At 48.2% G+C, this 21,706-nt stretch overlaps 2 protein-coding genes across 5 annotated transcripts in view; both read right to left on the reverse strand.

The window, feature by feature from the left end:
* Window positions 1-11,383, reverse strand: part of CCDC13 (coiled-coil domain containing 13) — a gene marked incomplete at both ends in the record, with an annotated part of 30,776 nt that extends 19,393 nt beyond the window's left edge. The window contains 4 exons of the mRNA XM_082311289.1: window positions 85-174; window positions 3,389-3,531; window positions 6,099-6,247; window positions 11,166-11,383. Coding sequence (XP_082167415.1) covers window positions 85-174; window positions 3,389-3,531; window positions 6,099-6,247; window positions 11,166-11,383 — 600 coding nt within the window. The remainder of the gene's footprint in view (window positions 1-84; window positions 175-3,388; window positions 3,532-6,098; window positions 6,248-11,165) is intronic.
* Window positions 11,384-14,950: 3,567 nt separating this feature from the next.
* HIGD1A (HIG1 hypoxia inducible domain family member 1A) lies at window positions 14,951-20,959 on the reverse strand. 4 transcript variants are annotated; one of them, XM_082325406.1, is made up of 4 exons: window positions 20,921-20,959; window positions 19,046-19,153; window positions 16,840-16,974; window positions 14,951-15,440 (listed from the first exon to the last, which is right to left on the reverse strand). In XM_082325406.1, exons 2-4 carry the CDS (start codon window positions 19,146-19,148, stop codon window positions 15,391-15,393), a joined length of 288 nt encoding a protein of 95 aa, XP_082181532.1. In that variant the 5' UTR covers window positions 19,149-19,153; window positions 20,921-20,959; the 3' UTR covers window positions 14,951-15,390. The 4 variants fall into 4 exon arrangements, with proteins under 4 accessions (XP_082181532.1, XP_082181533.1, XP_082181534.1 ...); XM_082325407.1 differs by having other exon boundaries at window positions 20,900-20,921; XM_082325408.1 differs by lacking the exon at window positions 20,921-20,959 and adding an exon at window positions 19,629-20,075.
* Window positions 20,960-21,706: the final 747 nt, after the last annotated feature.

The following is a 21,706-nucleotide window of genomic DNA, read 5'->3' on the forward strand; positions in this document are numbered from 1 at the left end:
ATCCTTGTCATAAGGAAAGGACTGCACAGTAGGAGAGAACTAGGTATCAGCTTCTGATTTCCTCTCTTCAATTACAATTCGTACCAAGTTTCCTTCTATCATCTTCAGAGTTGATTGCTTGATTCCTGCATCACCACCACCAAGAGAATGTATTTTTTCTACAGCAGTCTGTAGCTGGAAAAAAAAAATGCATTGTTATTATAGAATGAATACAGTGAAGGGCATACCTCCATGGAATATCAATTTGCAAAAACGTACAACATGGATGTTTATTTACTCTAGAAAAAAAATTACTTACTTTTCCCTTGTTTTTTAAATACAATCAGCAGGAAAGGATATAATTTTTCCCTGAAATGCTTCCCAAAGAAGCATGTGTTATTTTACTGCGCAATAACTTCAGTGAAAATGTCTCTGACGTGCTGAGATGGGATCGGTTATCAAGTATGGAGACTTCTGGGGGATTTTATCACCATAGGTTCATAAAATAAGTGTTTATATACATAAAGACAAATCCAGTACAGTACAGATCAGGATGTTGTCTCTAGATTCTGGATGCCAGTTTACCCACTTTTCAAGAATATCACAGGATATTTCATAAAAAGCACATAGTTCTACTCACCAGAGGAATTTAAAAGGAGAAATGACTACCTAATGGCCTATAGCTGAGATTTAGTGATGGTGTTAAGGTTCTTTCTCTTTAGCTGGTAGCTCTAAGGTAGCATTTCTCAGCTCGTGAAGAATATGTCTCCTATTGCTTGACACAGCAAAGGCAGGCAGACGTATAGCCCCCTCCTGCTCTGAATCATGTCCTACGCTGAGGTTGCAAAGACTTCTTACTGGACGGGAATGCAGTGAATTTGGAGCTGCAAAGGCCAGGAGTTGTTGCTTTAAAGGGCTGAGACTTCATTCTTTGAGGTAGGCAGAAAATCTTGATAATTTGCCTGAATAAAAGAAGGCTCTAAGGGATAGCTTCTTCATTAATGTGATATCTGGGGAAACACAGAGTGCAACTCGGAGCCAGCTCTAATGTCACCCCTTCTTTGCAAGTAAATCAATGGTTAGGCCACCCCTACTATCCAGTTCATAAGCTCTTTTAGTCAATGGACTGAGAATGAGAAATTTCAGCTAGTGTTGGCAGCTGCTAGGTCAAATCCCAAGGAAATTTTCTGCAAACATCCGTTTGCAGTCTTTGTTTACACATACCACCCTTTGCTAAGCGATTGCTCAATGGCCACACCTTCCATTTTGCTTGTGGAAGCATAGTCACATTAAAACACTTTTAATTTACATATTTTTCAGTTTTCACACAAGCAAAGAGCTAACGATTATGTAAAATAACAGTGTTTTCCACTGGTGACAGTACATATTGTGATGTATTTGTAAGGTACCATCACCACAATTCATTTTGCAGAGTTTGAGGCGTCTAGAAGCGGGCATAGGGGATGAGACTCAACTCAGGAATTAACAGGTTCCTTCCTTTCAGTGCGGGTGTCTCTATAAAGAACAGAGTCTAGTCAATACAAACAGAGAGGTCTAGTCTTCAGCTTACTCTACAGTAGTTACATCAAGTGGACGCACTGACTGTGGACTCGGCTTTGTTGCTCACCCACAGCCGCCCAGTCCCATTTGAGGCACCCGCGGGTACCCAGCAGGCCTTCAGCTGCTGCACCAGGGCTGCCAGTCCTGTCACGTCCAACAGCCCTGCAGGGATGTCTGAGAGGTCAAGTGGCACCTCAGACTGTACTTTTACACTTATGCATTGGCAACTGAATTGCACTTTAGTTGTCTTTGTTCTTTCTACAATCAATGGAAAAAGATGAGTGCGTCTAGACAGTGATCCAGCTTAGCTTAAGAGTTACCAAAGAGATGTGCATCACTGTAAGTTCCTATCTATGACAGCTCTTTCATCACTCCGCATTTTTCGTAGATACCTCCCACTCTCAAACATTGCTTTAATTTTACCCATCTTTTACATCTTCATATAGTTCTACCGAACAAGTACAACCCACAAACGCAGCCGGTGACCAGTAGTTTAGAGAAGAGCCACCTCAAATCAGGCTGTGAGAAAATACAGACCATTGACCAGGGCATGGTTTCGGTGGGGCTCACATTGTGGTTCATCTTTACCTCAGATGAGACAGGTTGCTGCGTCTGGTTTTGATGGTGCTGGTGTCTAAAGCCAGATTAGTTCATATCTATAGTGTCCATCTCTGCTTTGACCAGCAATTATTGTTTCTTGAAAATTTCTGTTTGCTTTGAGTTTGATTTCCTTTCCTGAAATGTCCGTGGTCCTTTCTTTTGGGTCAATATCTGACAATATCTGCTTGAATAATGGTCACTACACTTCTGCAGTAGGGGATTGTAACCAAGTTGATTTTTCTTGAAGTTATTCATGGCTTGCTCCCCTACTTGTGTGATTTTGAAGGTCCACAGCTACACCTGATATTTCGTAGCCAGCCTGGCAACTGTTTGACAAGATCCCTCTGACCAGATCGCTCTGGATTTATGCAGGAGTTCTCAAAAAATTAATCTACTTTCAGGTAACTAGGGTACAATTCAGATAGATGCATGATTCATGATAATAAGGGACTGTGAAAGATAAGAGTCAAAATGCATTTGTCAGCATGATGAACGTTATTGATCCATTTAAATGATTATCTTTTAAGGAAGCAAAGCATGAAAAATTATCCAAAACGTTATCAGTATTGTGTAAGGGAGTGCAGTAGTAGCCAATGAACAAAGTAAACATTGACATCAGGGCATCTAATTTTCATTTCAGCCGCCACCCGAGGAAAAGTATTCCTGTGAAAGGTTAGCACATATAAAAAAGTCATACTAAATCACAAAAATAAATTTGACTGAGTGAAGATTTGCTGTTTTAAGTGATATAGTTTGTTACTGTCTCAGTTCTGGAAGTACTTATGCCAGAAAACAGCCTTCATTATGTGGATGAATAAAGCTTAGAAGAATAGAGTACTAATTCATGACTGGTATTAACGAGGCGGGAATGTAAGACATAATAGTATGAAATTTGCTCCTCCTCACACCAAAAAAAATCAGAAAAATATCATCGCCATACTGCTAGGAAGGCCTCTGTGTTTCAAATACAAGTGAACATTCCTAATTGGTATTTCATAAATCTTTCACTCATTATAACTTACCGATATCCTTTCTTATCTCCTCCTTTCTGCAAAGGTGGAAACAGCTGAGAGCACACATCCCTCTCTCTTATCACGGACAGAAATTACAAGAACTCAAAGCACGCACGGATGCAAGAGAAAATTCAAAATGGGAACATGAATTAAACCCAGTTTCTACAGCTTCTCTATCCCACAAGCTGGATTTCTACATTTTAGCATGCAAAAAGAGAACAAGAAAAATGCCTCACTTCTTTCTCCAGCTCTTTGACTTTGTTATTCAGTTGCTTCACTTTGGCTTTTTCACTCTCGGTCTCGGCAGTTATCTCACGATTCTTTTTGGCCAATTCAACTATTTTAGTAGCTGCAACATCTCCAGCTAAACCAGACGCCCCTGAAACGGACACACAAAAGCAAAGGACATTTTACAGGCAAGATTCAGAATAGATGATGCTTTTGTTCTCTGTTCAGTGCACAGTGTCCTTTTATTGTCCAATCCGTTTCTCTCAGAGCTGTGCCAGGCACTTAAATGAACAAGTGAGGGAAAAGAGGTGTCAGTGATTCCAGCTGGATTGCTTGGCCCTTTGAGTCAGCATCCCATTGTGGCTCGTGAAGCCACATTTCACACTTCAGCAACAGCCACACGTCAGAAGGCCACAGAAGTGGTCGGAGCAACATTACTACGTAGAAAGGGTGGAGGTGTTTTCTGCTCGCTGCTGTGGAGGACAGTTATAAACTGGTTTTTGCAGCGTATTAACAAAAAAGACAACACTCTCTTTTGCGCTGGTTGTTTACTACTGGAGGAGCTGCTGAAACAGAGGTGCGAACTTCTCTAAACATCTGTCCTAAAAGGTCAGGCACGCTATTACAGTTGCATCCTGGATAACGTCCAGGAAATTTCATTGTGCCTATTTATAAGTCCCCTGTGATTATACATGGAGCCTTACTGTATTACTCTTTTAATTGCTCTTTTAAACAGATACTTCATTCACCTCCTCATCAGGGAGGGTCTGATTAGTGTCATGAATAAAGTAATCCCCAGCACTGGCTTGTGTGTCACTTGGCTTTTGTTAACATCACATAGGTGAAGAAAAGTTCTCGCCCAAGTGCAAAATCCATATGATTGCATACAACGTCCACGGAAACCTCTAGCTCAGCAATGAACACGAGCCTGCAATAACAAATCCTTGGTGGGATATATGAAGATTGAACTTGGCTGTTGTCATTCTTTTTAACTCTTCCATCCTCCTTCGGTGCTCTGAAGTAATGACTTTTCTACTGACATCTGTGAAGATTATATTCAAGAACCGGGGTGAGATGCAAGGATGACAGATCGCTCTCACGTGAATTCTGAGTCCTGTAAAATCCCTAGAGGCATTAAAGGGGCTATGCGGAATATAGGTGAGCACAGAATATGACCCCGTGTCACTATTTAAAAACAGTGTAGAGAAAATAAGAAATTCCTTATTTTTAAAAGTGTTTCCACTGTTCCTTTATCTGATGTGTGTTTTCCCTCGCATCTAGATGCTATTTTTTCCTTAGTTTTCGTAATTAATACTGGCTGCTAAGGAGCACAGAAAGTACTAAACTAACCAAAAGCCAGGCCGGTGCTTCCATGTGATGGTCTTCAAATGCATTGCACACATTTAATCAAAGCTTTTCATTCCCATGCAATGTGGGCGAGTCTCTTACCACAGTGTAGACAGGGAAGACAGGGGCATGGGGCAAACTGCCACAAGCTGGGTTTGCCACAAGCTGGCATGCGAGTCAGCCAAAGCAGCTGCAACAGCACACCTGCCTCCTGGTCCTGACCCAGTAACAGCTTATCAGTTCTCCTACATACAAGCTACAGATAGATAGTTTTTAAGAATGAAGGTGTAATTTAAGTGTTATTTAGTTCTGCTTTTTGCTGGTTTCCCCCTTCTCTACTAGCCTGGTCATCACTGCTGTCCTGAACAACAGTGGCACCCAGTGGAGGAGGCGCAGCCTGCACAGTTCAGTTTTCAAAGGACACCCAAGCCACTTTAGAAGCTGGACTTTGCATTCAGCCAGCATCCTGCATGTGCCCTCTTCAGGCATTCAAACAAAAGGAGCCAGAATAAGGAATTTAACACCGCGTAGCAGAGAAAGCTGCAACACAGCTCTTTGACACTATCAGAAAGTTTTCTAAAATATGAGTTCCATGAGTCATCATTTTTTGTGCCAATAATAGCAAGTTTGCAGAAGATCTGTGGGGAACAGAGATCACTGTGTACCCCCAAAGAGCACTATACTTATATTAAGGGATATATAATTATCAATAACAGTATTTTGCGCCTTGGGTCTGACCTGACTACCTCAGATGTCATTTGGTCCTTTCAATAGCTCTCTAAAATGGGGAGTAGTAGTATTCGTATTTTGCAGCTCATGAAACTGAAGGAGAGAGTAAGGCACAGATCTTGAAGCCTCCATGCGATTCCACCTGTAGGTGCTACCATGTCAAACCATTGCGAGGAACTTCCCTCTGCAAAAAAAGCAATGAGACTCCTGACATGGGAGAGACAGCGATGGTTAGGAAACTCTGCGAATGCAAAACGGTGTCAACTTAGACCCTTGCAAGTTTAGGTAGCAACTCTAAGTGTTGGCTAAATCTATATCCAGGTGTCTAAGTCTTTTCAAAGTTCAGAGCCAAGTGGTTCCAGTGCTATTGCAAATTACTACAAGCTCAATAGAGAACAAGCCTCTCTCAGTTGAGAGCTGAATTTTGGTTCTTCCTAGCAGAAGCTTATTACAGGAGTGGAAACGGAGGCAACCACAATATGACCAAAATACTCCTTTTTAGCATAAAGCAGGTAAAGAGATGTCACATGAATATTTCACTGCCAGGAGCTCACAATGAATCCTTTATCCTACCTCTATTTTCATCAGCATCAAGCAAACACTGGAACTAACATAGTGAGAACACAAAGTTACTGTGTTTACCCGACAAAGCCAATCTGTCCTCCTGTATTTTTTTCTGGAGTTGCTTTATTTCAAAATCTTTCTCTGTCACCAGTTTGTATAGTCTGCAGTTCTCATCTCGGACCTCTCGGAGCTGATCCTGGAGCTGCTCGTTCTCAGCCTCAAGCAATCTGTGAAAAAATAAGCCATAATGGCAAATGTCACTGTAACGTGCTTCAAATAGATGCTTCCAGAAATAAAATAATGAAACGACGGTACACGAGATGAGCTTAGCTTACCAGAAGTGAGTTTACTGAATTAAGTAGAATATTCTAAACGTCACATCAGAACAGAAGCAGATCTGATCTATTCAGTGAACTTATTTCTTCTCCAAAAATTCTGTACTTCCTTGTGTTGTCTGGGGCAAAACATCACAGAACGGGTATCTTTGCAGTGCTCGTGAGGCTACTGAATAGTCTCATCTCACTCAGTCTTATTTACCTGGTTCTTCAGAGGAAACCAGGCAAGCTCACCATTCAGCATCCGTGACATTCAGGCTTTACTTTCCATGCTTACCGAAGCCAAGAGAAGCCAACGGAGCATCAACTACGAAAGCTGTTACTGAGGTTCTTTCTTTAAAAATGAATGCTTCGTAGCAATTCACAAAAGACCAGTTTCCTGTGTCCTCATCTGATTTTCTTGGAACCCCAGCAGGGTGGACTGGCATCAGTTTATTTTGTTAATGTTGCTTTTTGGAATTCATTTAGAAACAAAGAATATCAAAAAGCCCTCTGAACGGGAGGAAATCGCCTTGCTTCTCCTATTCTCCAGTACATTTAGTAACATTTATGGGTTTCATCTCTCTAAGACATCCAGAGAATTAACAACTTTAATCTCTTTGCTGTCCTTACATGATGGCTCCTCCAAATGTAAAAACTAGAAGCTAAAGCCTCAGGGGCTCAATTCAATTGTGAGCACTCAGGCATCCATTTGAGATGCCCCAGGATTATCTGAGCTCCCTACGTGAGGCCAGCAGCCACAACGCAGGGTTCTTGGGAAAACTTTTGGGGCCCAGTCAGAGAATTGAGAGCATCTCAGAGAGCACTTGCCACCCATGTGTGGACATATGAGCCAACCCCAAGAATTAGTAACATCCTCCAACTTTAGACATAGCTTTTACCCAGATTCCTCCAGAGAGCAGCATTTCAGAATAGAAATGAACTGGTCTCCGTTCCCCAGAGAGGAAACCAAATGCGCTAAGAGAAGCTGTACTGAAACTGCCTTTGGTAAATATGTTTGTGGTAGAGACTCAAGTCGGTGGTTCCCATTCTGCCTGCCTCTCTTCCCATCTGAGTTTTGGGGTGGGGTCCCACTCCGTACCAAGACACAGGTGTCTCTCCACGAGCAGCAAGCCAAAACGCAGGCGAAAGTCAAAGGAGGCCTAGTCGATGCAACCAGTGCTGCTTACAGACTAACTGCCACTGCAGGGTGACCTGAATCGCTCTCTAACGGCCACTGAGTGCTCTGATGAGGGGACTCGATTCAGTTACCCCCACACAGGTGCAATTTGGGCTGCCCACCCGTCCCCCAGCTGAAGGGTGCAGGTCTCCTGTGTCCTATCGATCATGCCCATATGGAAGTTCCCGATACCCTACAGCATCTCAGATATCATCAGACACCTAAGCCAGCCAGGTGAATTGACCCCTTACTACCTTATTATCTACAGTGTCACCCTGAATGTGTGTGACGTTTTGGTGACTTAGTCTGGAACTGTGTCCCACCGCTTTGGCCTATAGCAATTTCTCCAGACTACAACAGAAGTAGGTAGCTTGGATGATCACAGAGATTTGGATGAAGCCCAGTTGTTACAGTATACACCTGTGGCTATAGACATATCCACAGCCAGACAAGTCAGCTATCTTTTCTATTCAAAAGTTTTAGCAAGCTTTTTGCTCCAACTGGACTTTGGAGCTCTTAAATGCACACTCCATATGTACATGTCAGAATAAATGACCCCTTAAAGCACTGTCATAAACAGCACAGTCCATTTATGAGATGATTCACAATCCATAATTAAGAAATGCACTTCTGTTTCAAAGCTGCAAATCAAAGGGAGATCAAAGGCAGCTGTTTACAAAGGAGAAGAAAAAAAGCAGCAATCTGAGCAGAGAAAAGGCAAAACTAAGTTATTCCCACATGTACCGCTCATAGAAGTGAGCAACAAAACTGTGCAGATCTAATTAGAGACACATGGACAAAAAGATTTTTAAGAGTTAGGGAATTAACATGAAAAAACGTTCTAAGCTCTTAACACACCTGACCAGCGATGTCTTCCTCAGAGCTGGCTTCCAAGTCTTGACAAAAAGCACCGTAAGGTAGGATGGACAGAAATCCCAACTGCACGGAGCTGGAGTCTCCTCTGAGAAACTTCTCCCTCTCACCCCATCCCAGAGTGACCCTCCATGTTACAAAGGAGGTAGCAGGTTCCACCCAAGCGGCTCAGCTACAGAAAGTCAGTCAAAAGAAACAGGCTGCAGAAGGGTAACCTTTTCCACTCTGGTTCAAGGAAACAGAGCCAGGTGAAGCTTATGAGCAGGGCCTCTGACTGAAATTCAGGTAAGTATCTTTCCCAACTCTGGTACAGATTCCCCATGTGATGGGGAGAATCACTTAAATCTTAAATGCACCAAACAGAGCAGGGAGGATAAAGTCACAGAAAGGACAAAACAGACAGAAATGTCAGCTAAACACTCGCCTAAAAAAAATTTGGGAGCAGGGCAGGAGGAAGGAAAAACGAACTCCCAATGCTCAGAGGAAGGGAGACTTCTGAGAAGAGAATGTTTTCCAAAGGCTGCTATAAACAACACCGACGTGCTGAAATCACTGCCACTGCAGACCATATGGAGTCCTGTTATTCTGGAACAAGTTTCTAACGTGTTGTCATGGGAATACTGCAAAGTACATCCTGGTGAATCCCTTCCAGAAGCAAATCCTGCCCAGATTTGACACACTCATAACCACTCTTGATGAGCGCAGATGTACATAAGCAAAGGACAAGCCCGATAAATCCGCTACACCTGCCACATCAAATGGGGACTTTTAACAGTCAGTGCCACTGAAAACGGAGGTAAGTAATAGCTCTTGAATTACTCAGACCTAAATAACTGAACCGTAAATGGCAGAGAACTGCTGGGACTCTCCTGTACTCTGCACCTCAGAGCACGTACACCGCACCAGGGTGTGCTATGGGAGCGCCTAAGCCCGTCTCCTCCACCAGACAAATCCACATCTGAGCTGTGGGAATCAGTCTCCCCCTCCTTAAAAAAAAAAAAAAAATCAGATCACAGAATCACAGAATGATTGGGATTGGAACCTACTAAAGCAGGTTCACCTAGAGCACGTTGCACAGGATCGCATCCAGGCAGGTTTTGAATATCTCCAGGGAAGGAGACTCTACAGCCTCTCTGGGCAGCCTGTTCCAGTGCTCTGGATCTCCATAGTAATCTTCTATATTCTATATATTATCAGAACAAAATGTGGAAGGGAAGAGGACAGCTGGTAGAGGTCAGATCAGAAGCATAACTTGGCAAATCAGACAGCCGTGGTGAGGGACCTACGTGTGAAGAAGACAATGTACGATGCAACGGTGAGAGCATTAGTTTCTAGGTCAGCTCCCTGTTTCCACGCAGCCTTCCTTTGCAGCATGGACACCACATTCCCAGAAGCACCTGAAAGTTTCAGTGGTTCACTCCTGGGTTCCCTGCATCTTCACAGAAGCTCTGTTGCAGCTTACGCACTTGGGCGTTTAAGGAAGCAATCTTCAGAAACAAACTGAGCAGGGAGTTGCCCGGAGTAACACAGAGGGAAGGTCAGCATTTAGGGCCTAATAAACCTGGGTTAGTGGCTTGATACTCTTTGGTAGAGGTGCCCTTCCCCACTCCGGATTCTGGGAGGGGAAACTGTCTCAAAGGTACATGCCTAACAGCAGTTTTCCACCCGTGATCTGCTGGTTTTGGTAGAGCTGCCAGCTCCTCCTTTCTGCCCCTGTATCACACTGTACATCACCCCATCGTGGTGCCAATAAAACAGTCTGCGAGGCTAAAGCTGTAAATCGGATCACTGACATGACTTGAGAACAAAAGTACCCTTCCCCCAGAAAGTGAATCCAGTTTCCAGCAAACAGCCGTATCAGGACAGTTGCGAGTGGGGAGAAGAAGCAGGAATTTCTTCAGCTGGCTTCACCGCTAACAGGGAGCAAATCCCTGAATAGCCAACACTGCGGTAACAGCAGACATCTTTGGGATGCGTGCAACTTTAGACCTGTTCTAGTTTGTAACAAAATTATTAACTGGGTGAGAAAGAGTGACTGACTATATCCTAGGAGGAAGATGAGTGATCTGAGCTGGGGTTTCAAATCTCTGCTCCAGTGAATTGAATTATGCACTCAATTCCAAAAACAAGACCAAGAGAGATCCACACCAGAATGTCCAATGTCCTGGTAATCCAGATACTACCCCAATGGGTGAGATAAGACCCAAATCCCTGTCCCCAGTAAGATTTAAAACCCTACTCTGTGTAACCCTGTCAAGTCTCTTAACCGGGAGGCAACTGTGTTTATGAGACCCTCCTATATTGCTGGCTGTCTTTTGATCTACTAAATTGGGTAATACTGCAAAGATAGCCAGGGGAACACTTTTCTGCGCTGCAGGCCTTTGGCTTGCACCCATTAGTTGCTTTGCCCTTATCTGTCTTTGGAAATTATTCAGGTAGGGAACCTGTTTGTTTAGAAGGCTAGGCAGGAACTAACCAACAGTTCAGAGGATGTTAGCGATTATGAATGACTGGATTTTGTCAGTACCTAGCTGCCTCTAGCACGTCACCCTTAACCCCTCTGTTCTTCCGCCCTTCATTTGTGAAACACTGATAATAAAGAGCACATCACAATGCTCTGAGGATAAACATGTTAGGGGCAGCGAGAGTCTTCTCAGGATAATGAAAGCCCAATACGTGACGACAGAAAGTGCTCTGTCAACTTAATGAGTTTCGTAAGATCATACGCAAAATATACTTCAGTGACTTCCTGGAGGAACGGTGTTGCTACACCTTTACCTTTTGCTGTCATCGTCATTTGCAGGTTGTCCCGTTTCAAACAGGTTTAGATCATTCAGGATTCTGAAAGTCTCCTTTGCGTTGCCATTATCACCCTTCTGACTGTTCTGCTTTTCCTTCTTCCTCTCCATTAGATTTTGCAGCCGCCTTTGCTGTTGTTCTTGATAAGCCTTAAACTGGCTTTTAAAATGTTCATTCACTTTTATGTCTGACTCCATTGTTTACTAAAAGCATAACAAGAATAAAATAAAAAGCGACAGAGAGCAGAGATCAACATCGCTTTGAAAAACATCCTCTCCTAGCAGCTGCTTCGCAGTTTTTCCTCACTGACCTCTGCACAGTCTCCCTGCCACCTCCTCCTCTCAGCCGCTGTGCTCTTCAACCCCACTGCCTTGCCTCAAGTGCCTTTCTCCATAAATGGCTTTCAAACAGTCTTCAAAAAAGTTTTCGGGTCTTTTTCACTCTAGCATTCAAAAAGCAATGTTTTAAAGTGTTTTTAAACAGAGCTGTTTAAATAAACATTTTTACAGAAGAGCAAGTTGGGGTCAAACCGAAGCGCATGCGGCAACCACATTACACTGACTAAAGGGAACGGACTGTTTGCGACCCAGGTCCATCCAGCCTTCCTTCCCATGTTTCAAAGAAAGGTGCAGATCCCCCCATTCCTGGGTTAACGTGGAACTGACAGAGGAAGAAAGATCTCTGTTTATCCTAATGCTCCCTTTGGGCACTAGACACCAAGAGTGTGGCTTTCATAGAATCATAGAATCGTTAAGGTTGGAAAAGACCTTCAAGATCATCGAGTCCAACCGTTAACCTATCACTGCCAAGCCCACCACTAAACCATGTCCTCGAGCACCACATCTCCCCGGCTTTTAAATCCCTCCAGGGATGGGGACTCAACCACTTCCCTGGGAAGCCTGTTCCAATGCCTGACTACCCTTCCAGTGAAGAAACTTTTGCCTAATATCCAACCTAGACTTCCCCTGGCGCAGCTTGAGGCCGTTCCCTCTCGTTCTATCACTCGTTACTAGGGAGAAGAGACCGACCCCCCCGGCTCCAGCCTCCTTTCAGGCCGTTGCAGAGAGCGATGAGGGCTCCCCTCAGCCTCCTCTTCTCCAGGCTGAGCCCCCCCAGCTCCCCCAGCCGCTCCTCCCCAGCCTTGTGCTCCAGCCCCTGCCCCAGCCTCGCTGCCCTGCTCTGGCCACGCTCCAGCCCCTCCATGGCCGCCTTGGGGTGCGGGGCCCAGCGCTGAGCACAGCATTCGAGGGGCGGCCTCACCAGTGCCCAGCACAGGGGCACCATCACCTCCCTGGTCCTGCTGGCCACACCGTGCCTGACACAAGCCAGGGTGCCACTGGCCCTCTTGGCCACCTGAGCACACTGCTGGCTCATGTTCAGGCAGCTGTCGACCAACACCCCCAGGTCCTTTTCTGCCAGGCAGCTCCCAGCCGCTCCTCCCCACGCCTGCAGCGGTGCCTGGGGTTGTTGTGACCCAAGGGCAGGACCCGGCCCTGAGCCTTGTTGAACCTCATACAGTTGGCGCCGGCCCAACGACCCGGCCTGGCCAGGTCCCTCTGCAGGGCCTCCCTGCCCTCCAGCAGATCGACACTTCCAGCCAACTTGGTGGCACCTGCAAACTGACTGAGGGTGCACTCGATCCCCTCATCCAGATCATCAGTGAAGATATTGAACAGGACCGGCCCCAGCACTGAGCCCTGGGGAACACCACTGGTGACCGGCTGCCAACTGGATTTGACTCCATTCACCACCACTCTCTGGGCCTGGCCATCCAGCCAGTTTTTTACCCAGCAAAAATCATCCATCCCTGAAATTTCATCTATCCCCCAAATTTCTAAGCATTAAGTGATAACATTAAAGCGATAATATTGCTACCCATTTAAATGTCTAGAGCTTTACTTAGTATGACTAAAGACGATCAGTTTTCTAATGTATTCCAGCCCCCTCTCCTTCTGTTTAACATTTACTGTCAGCAAAAAATCCAGTGCACCTTTCACCTAGCAAAAACAATCAGTAAAAACTTTCAAAGGCACACCCTGCCCTGGGTAATTAACGCAGGCCCTTTCTCACACTAAGGCAGCAATCATATTGATAAAGCACCAAAATACACGCTCTGTCCCTGTGTGCCTGTATGTACTGGACGGGCAGAGATGCTTTGCAAGCAGCTTTACCTCCACGCCTGTCTCCGGACACCACGGGCGCGGACAAGGTGCATTAAGGGCTGACAAGTGCAAAGAGCAGAGTCTGGTGCTCCCGCACAGCCCCTGGGCCTCCTGGGTATGAGCGATGGCCTGGGGGCAACCTTTAGCCCCCCAGCCTACTGGGTGCCGACTCCAAACCTGGCACAGAGAGCGCTGCTGTGTGGGGGGAAGCGGTTCCCTCTCTTTCCCGCCCAACGCCCGCCTTGTCCTGCGGCGTGACAGGGCCTGACAGGCCCGCGCTGCCTCCCCCACCCCCGGGCCGGCCGCCCAGCGCCTCCCCCACCCTCCAGCCTACCGAAACCGCCTTCCCCCGCCCGGAGGGCAGCGGGAGGGTCCCCCCAGCCGCCCTCTCCCGCCGGCTGCCCGCCTCGGCGGGGCCGGGCCCGGCTGCCCCGGCTCCGGCTCCCGCTGCAGGCCCGGCCGCGGCCCCACGCGGTTCCCATAGCAACGGCGCCAAGGGCAGGGGAAGGGCAGGGCCGCGCATGCGCCGGGGGCGGGGCTGGCGGCCTTCCCCTCGGCCGGCCGCCATGATGGCGCCGCTCCGCTCCCCGGCGGCAGGGCCTGCCCTGCCCGCAGAAAGTCCGGCCCCTCCGGCGGTGACCGGCAGGGAGCTGCTCCCGCTCCCGCCCCACGCTGGGGAGGAGGAGGGCAGTTACGGGGAAAGGCCTCTGCGCGGTGGAGCGGCGTCTCCTCACGCCCTCCCCAGCTCCACCCCGGTGAGGGAGACCTCTGAGAGCAAGCAGTCAAGGGCGGCAGGATTGTAACGGCCGGGAATGCCCTTCCCTGTAGCATCGCAGCCCCTCAGGTGATTTTTATTCACGTATATAAGCTCACCCCATCCCTCCACAGGAGGCTGCGTGCAGAGGGGGAACCTCCCCAACAAATCCATAGCCAAACACTTCTCATCTCCAGCGCTCACGCGTTTATTCGTATTTCATCTCCCACTGCTCTGTACAATGTCACAGACAGAGGTGCAGTACGTACCCTGCGGTATTTATTACAAAGAGACATCATACTGTCACCATGGAATGTAAGCTAATAGGAGAAAATGAGTTTTTTTACAAATTGGCTTTATCAACACATTTATTTTTGTGACTGCTGTTGGAGATACAAGGGGTTCGAGTGTAAAATAGCATTGGCAATTTACAGAGAAGGGTTTTAACGCCTCATCGAGGATGATGGGGGCTTTTCAGATTTAAATGTCTTAAAATGTCTATAAGGAATTATATTGCAGAAATCAGAGCCAGATCATATACTTTAAAAGCATTAGAACACCAAATCAAGGTTTGGTTTCCACAATATGTATTTTAAATGTTACATTTAAATGTTATTCAGAAGAACACTGTAAAGAAAGTTAAAAAAATACAGCAATCCAAGAGTCTGAAAATCTATAGTAAAAATAGGGAGCCAGTGTCTTCATTAACAATGAATAAATACAACATTTAAATAGCTGCAACATACCAAATACTTACGCCTTAAATAAAAAAATAGATGTTTATATCTCTCTCAATATTTTAGGAGTCATTTAGTGCTACTAGAAGCTTCTAAATTACAAAGCTGGAGGCTGACAAATATACAGGATAGAAAATGACAGCGAAACATTCACAACACTCCTACAGACGCGGCCTCCACGTTCTGCCTGAGGCCTAACAGAAGCTACTTCAGACTTTGTCATTTTGGGCAATGGCAGCAAAAAGAAGTCACCAATTTTAAGACTGAGTTGACAGTCGAGGGGAAGATAAAGGGATTGTACTCCACTATATCCCCTAAAAACTGGGATACGGTAGCGTCAATCAGAAAGAACCAGACCCTGATACCCACACCCCCAGCACGCAATCATTTAGGCTGCCAGCTTCAAGACAGTGTACCATACACCAAATAGATATAGGGCAATTCTCTAATACCATGTATTAATTTTTTTTTCCTCAAGAACCCCTCGATATGAGGTTTGTAGCTGCAGTACACAGGCCACCACCAGGAGAGAGATTTCAGTCAGCTTTCCATTACTCCTTGGGCTTCACCACATACTCCTGAAACATTGAATAGAGCACACCTACAAGACAGAAACACAAGCACAATTAGAAAGCTGGGTTAAATAGAATCATAGAATGTCCCGAGTTGGAAGGGACCCACAAGGATCATCGAGCCCAGCTCCTGTCTCTGCACAGGACAACTCCAAAATTCACACCATGTCTGAGGGCGTTGTCCAAATGCTTCTTAAATATTTTTGGGCTTGGCGCCGTGACTACGTCCTGGGAGCCTGTTCCAGTGCTCCACCCCCCTCTGGGTGAAGAACCTTTTCCTAATGTCCAACCTCAACCTCCCCTGGCATAGCTTCCTGCTGTTCCCTCGGCTGCCAGGGCTCACTGTTGGCTCATGTTCAACTTGCCATCGACCAGAACCCCCAGATCCCTCTCCGCGGGGCTGCTCTCCAGCCTCTCGTTCCCCAGTTTGTATGTACAGCCAGGGTTGCCCTGTCCCAGGTGCAAAATCCGGCACTTGCCCTTGTTAAACTCCATATGGTTGGTGTTTTCCCAGCTCTCTAATTTGCCCAGATCTCTCTGCAGGGCCTCTCTGCCCTCGAGAGCGTCAACGGCTCCTCCCAATTTTGTGTCATTGGCAAACTTAGATAACAAACCTTCCAGTCCTGCATCCAAGTCATTTATAAAGATATTAAAGAGCACAAATAGGAAATAATGGGTTTCAAAATCTGAACAGTAAGAGAGATTCTCAGCAACAGAATAATGCTTCCCTTCCTCTTCTACTGTCTGTATTTTTTTTTTAATAGCGGTGGTGAACACTACAAAATTCTTCATATACAGAGAAAGCGGACAGGAAAATATACTGTATATGAAAATGCAGATCGCCAGCCAATTATAGTTTGCTTTGCAGCCAAAGTCAGGCTTTTGTGTTGCACCCTCTGGCAATACAGTATAGCCAAACGGCGTTTCACGGGCTATACATTTACACACATACGCAGCTGCAATACTTAGAGGAGACCTGGTATGTACAAATCAGTACATTCAGGGACACAACTCCAGTCCTGAAAATAATACCATAGGCTATGCAAGCTGATTTTCCAATGCATGAAATTCAGAAACAGAACATATTTACAAGGGAAAATATTAACATGAGATAATCTTTTTTTTTTTCTTTGCCTCTAATTTCAACACCTGCAGAACCCCACATACTTCCCACATCTAAGAGTAATCAAAACTTCTACTATCAAAGGTAGTGCAGTTTAATATTAAATATGTGTACTTAAACATCACGTTACTCTAAAAAGGCTGAGAAAACACCAGTAACGAGCATAAACATCCTCAAATAGAACGGCCTGGACACTTCCACCCCGAGGGTATGTCATGCACACTGTATTATCCACTAGGAGAAGAGATGCGAGAGGTTCCCCGTGGTTTGCCCACGCTGAGGACAGCCTCCCGTTGGGTACGTACCGCACGTTATCGCTCCCACGACGAAGCCCTGGGCCGCCACGCGCATGTGAATCAGGTGAAGCGACATTTTCATGTCACCTCTGTGCTTCAGTCTGTACAGCCCGTAGCCAACCACCGCGGCAAAGCCAGCCATCCCTACAAGGCAAGGAAAGCATCCTTCTGAGGCCAGATCCAAGCCACTGAGATGTGTGAAGTGACCCACCTGGACAGGGTATCTTGGGAATAATCATGTTTTCATCTAATCACGCCGGTTTTGTGTAGATGGCAAGTCCTGGCCTGTTTACTGTTTTCACTCAAGTGCCATCTCGTTCAATGCACAAGTCAGCGCAGAGAACAGCGAGAGATTTCCACTGGTGTTAAAATGCAACAGCAGCGACTCAAGGGGCTGGAGCACAAGGCTGGGGAGGAGCGGCTGGGGGAGCTGGGGGGGCTCAGCCTGGAGAAGAGGAGGCTGAGGGGAGCCCTCATCGCTCTCTGCAACGGCCTGAAAGGAAGCTGGAGCCGGGGGGGGTCGGTCTCTTCCTCCAAGTAACAAGCGATAGGACAAGAGGAAACGGCCTCAAGCTGCGCCAGGGGAAGTTTAGGTTGGATATTAGGAAAAACTTCTTCCCCCAAAGGGCTGTCAGGCCCTGGCCCAGGCTGCCCAGGGCAGGGGCTGAGTCCCCATCCCTGGAGGGATTTAAAAGACGGGGAGATGTGGTGCTTGGAAACATGGTTTAGTGGTGGGCTTGGCAGTGCTGGGTTAACGCTTGGACTTCATGATCTGAAAGGTCTTTTCCAACCTGAACGTTTCTATGATTCTAAGGTGCCAGAGTTTCTTGGATATCTTTCAGCAAGCACACGTGCCGCTGGCACCCTCTTTCCTGGGACGAAGCTCACACCCAGGAACACCTCTCAGCTGCAGCTGGGACACTCAGCGTGCTCCCTGCCGTACCCGCCGGCCTGCGGAGGCTGCTATTTTGGGTGTTGTCACGTTTGGCCTGCTTTCACCAGGACAGGACAAGTCACACGTTACTTGTCCCATGCTGTGGGGAGAGAGGTTCAGCAGACAAACACAGCCCCGGCTGTGCCAGCTCCAACCTGTGTACGCTGATGCTCTCACAGATCACAGAGCAGCAACGCACAGAACTTCCCAATTCCATCCGCTCTGTTCCATATTCAGGATGATTATTTGCATAGCTTGAAGGAAGCTGCCAAGTTTTAAGTGCTGTGTCTATTTTTCCTGCCCAGAGAGCAGACAGCTTGTCTCCCTGAACGGGAGCATGACCAATCCCACTTGTGAAGCCATAAACCCTTACTTCACTGGGGCATGATCCACATGGTAGCTTCATTAAATACCAATTAAGAGTTTTATGGCCCTCAAACTAGCTCTGACACAGGCTGGAGTTCTGCTAATCTGCTTGGGAGAACCCGAACTCGGAGTCCGTAGTACACTCTAGCGAGCTGGAGAGCAAAGTCCTGTGACCAGAGAAACCAGTGAGAGAGATCTGTTGGCAAACGCTTGGGACAGCTCACCCCGAGTGACCCGACGGCTCTCCATTTAAGGTGGCTGGAAATCAAAACGTGTCTCGCGTCAGAGGCGGCTCCTGACGAGAGGAAAGCTCTCAGGGTGAGCACGACCCAACCCCTCTCCCCTCAGAGGGTTTTTTTGGGGTCTCGGCAGAGAGGCTGAGAACTCTGACAACCTCCTCGGGCTGGGGTACCATAAAATCTACTAAGAAAACGCATTTTAAACTAAGGGATGGCAGCAGAGAAGAGCTAAATGTTTAGCAGGGAAGCTGTAGTTTAGATATTTCTGGTTTGTATTTTGTTAGCTTGAAAGTCACTTCGTAGTGATCACACACTTCCCAGTAACCGTACTCCGGAACGGCTGCAAAACGCACTCCTTCCCACCTAACAGGATCCCCTACACATCTTTGTTAAGCTCACCTAAACACTCTTCTTGGGTTGAGTTTTTTTTGTAGTGGTAGGTTTGGGTTTCTATCTAAAATAAAAGGCCTCACTAATTTCCCTGTTTCTTGCAGAACAAATACCATTCCGGGCAGAAGGAGCACTGCTGTCATCACACACAAAGCCTGCACGAGGCAGTAATTTCAAATTAATTTCCTGTTCACAGGAAAACGGTGAGCAGCGCCGGCGATTACCACATGGATTGCCCACGACGAGGAAGATCTACGTAACCACATTTTTTCATCTTTAAACTTACCGATGGGTACAAACGGCGTCTCTTTAAATTTTCTTAACAGCTTCGATGTCTGGCTGGTGTCAGTCTCATACTCAGAGAAAACGGATTCCTGACCGGATGACATGGTGGCTGTGAAGACAAAGAGTCTCTCTTCAGGTTTGAGAAACGCCAAGTTAAGAGAACTTTTAGAAAAAGAAAATCCCTTGCGTATTCCACCAGTCACAAATGTCCAAGCAGTCACAAGCACAGGAGCTGGACTTGAGCTGATGAGCTACATACGGGTGATTTAATTCAAGTGAAATCTTGGGAAGTGAGATCGTTGCATACCAGAATGGGTAAGGACGGGGGGGGGGGGAAGGAAAAGAAAAAAAAGTAGCGAAGCCACAAGTTTCTGCCATCCCTTTTCACACTATTATGGATCCCAGCGGCTGCTGAAAGCTTTGGTCACTGCGTTTCCTTTTAGGACTTCCATCCTCCACCACGCCGTTTCACTTTCCCAGGCTACTCCTTACTAGCAGCTCTGACCTCAGAAGCTCATTCCTCCTCTTTCGCTCCCTGCCAAGAACGGCAACCCAAGCACTCAGGGTGGAAAGGCCAGCCCTACCTGGCAGCTCGTCGCTCGCTACCACAGCCCATCCCGCCCCCTTTGCCGCTCCAGCGGGGTTTCAAACTCCTGCTGGAGCACACGAGGGGGTAAAATGGCAGCTGCTGAGGAGCCGGAGCGAGTCTTGAAGCCCTGGTAGGCCCAGACCGGTGTGGGGACACATCAGGAAGGTGAACGGAGTTTCTGCTGCAGCACAGGTGATTTCTCACCTGCTTCCCTCCAAGGAAAAGAAAAAAGCGGCGGTGGCAGTGAGAAGGGCTGAGCCATCATCACCCAGCCGGTGGGGCCATCCGCCAAAACTCGCCAGCGTGTCGTGCTGTCCCCATCCCAGGTGACGCCAAGACCCGTTCCTTCTTCAGTGCCCGGCATAAGCGTTGTCCTTCAATTAGTGCCTATCTCTGCTACCACAATTAGCTCAGCAACACCACAAAGGGCTCAGCTAGAACAACGTCTTACCGGCATTGTTCAACACGCTCAGCGGCAAAACACAGCTCGGCCTCACGTGGAAGCACTCCAAGCTCTCCAAATCAGCCAACGGGAATTTAATTTAAGCACGGGCTAGCAAACACGTGCAGAAGATACATTTCAAAGGTGGCCGTATTCCCTGGTTACGCACCGTTCCGTGCACATCCGTTTCAGCGGGCTGACTCTTTTTTTAAACTAAAAAAACGTTTCCTCTGCCATCCGAAGGACCCCATCTCTCTGCGCCTGCTACAGTTACCCTTATGTGCTAAGCGTAAATTATATTTCAGCCTGACTCATTCAGAGAGGGAAACACGGGAGCACTCAGGAGAGGTGAGACAGCCGGAGGGGAGATTTACACGAGAGAAGGATATTGAGAAGTGAATCGATTTGTCCACGGGTGGAGGTTTCCGCGACCTTCAGCTCACCAGAGGCCGTGGGGCGGAGGAAGCCGGGTGAAACCCAGGCCCTGCCTGCCCTGACCTTGCCACCACCCATAGCAGGGAGCCGCGGGGCCGGCCACCCACGGGGGACAGCCCTGACACGGGTGGAAGACGACGGGTGGGAAATCACAGCTCTCAGCGCTCCTCCCGCCAAGGAGGCGGCCCGGGGGGGGCACCACCGGCCCCGCACCGGGCCCTACCCCAGCCCCAGGTCCCCGCAGCGGGCTTCCGCCCTACTCCAGGCCCGGGCTCCTCCACCCGCACAGGGCCTCTGCCCCAGATGCCGGCCCCCCCCCAGCTCCCCCACGGCCCAGCTCGCCCCCCGGTCCCCTCGCCCCCGTCCCCCCCGGAGGCCCCGGCCCTCACCCCGCCGCCGCCGCCCCTCACCGATCCCGAAGCCGGCCGGCGTCTGCGGCGCCTGGCCCCGCCCCGCGGCTCTTATTGGCCGGCTGCGCCCCGCCCCCTCCGCCCTCTGGCGTCCGCCGGCCGGAGAACCACAACTCCCAGCGTGCCCCGCGGCAAAGCCCGCCCGCCGCCACCCAATCCGGAGCGCCGCCGCTGACGTCGCGTCCTTATACGGGCGGGGAGGCGGGGCGGGCCGTGACGTCACGGCAGGGGGGCGCTCTCCGCATTGCGGTGGGCGCGGGGGGTGACGTGAGGCGGCCGGGAGGCGCAGGCCGCGGGCTGAGCTGGGCGGGCTGTGTCACCCCCGAGGCGGGGCTGGGGGCGGCGGCGCAGGCTGCAGCTTTGCCGCGGCCCGGCGGGTGTCGCTGCCAGCGGGAGCTCCTCAGCAAAGTGCAGGGAGAGCCCGGCTTTCCCACGCTCTGCTTCGCTTTTTCCTCTCAGTGAATCGGCTTGTTGGCTGGTTTTTTCCTGAATTTCAGCTTTAGAATCACAGAATCGTTAAGGTTGGAAAAGACCCTTAAGATCATCGAGTCCAGCCGTTAACCCAGCGCTGCCAAGGCCACCACTAACCCATGTCCTCGAGCACCACATCTCCCCGGCTTTTAAATCCCTCCAGGGATGGGGACTCCACCACTTCCCTGGGCAGCCTGGGCCAGGGCCTGACTGCCCTTTGGGGGAAGAAATTAATTACTAATATCCACCCCAACCCTGCCCTGGCGCAGCTTGAGGCCGTTCCCTCTCGTCCCATCGCTTGTTCCTGGGGAGCAG

Source organism: Platalea leucorodia (assembly GCF_965183815.1).
Source record: "Platalea leucorodia genome assembly, chromosome: 1".
Lineage (NCBI taxonomy): Eukaryota > Metazoa > Chordata > Aves > Pelecaniformes > Threskiornithidae > Platalea > Platalea leucorodia.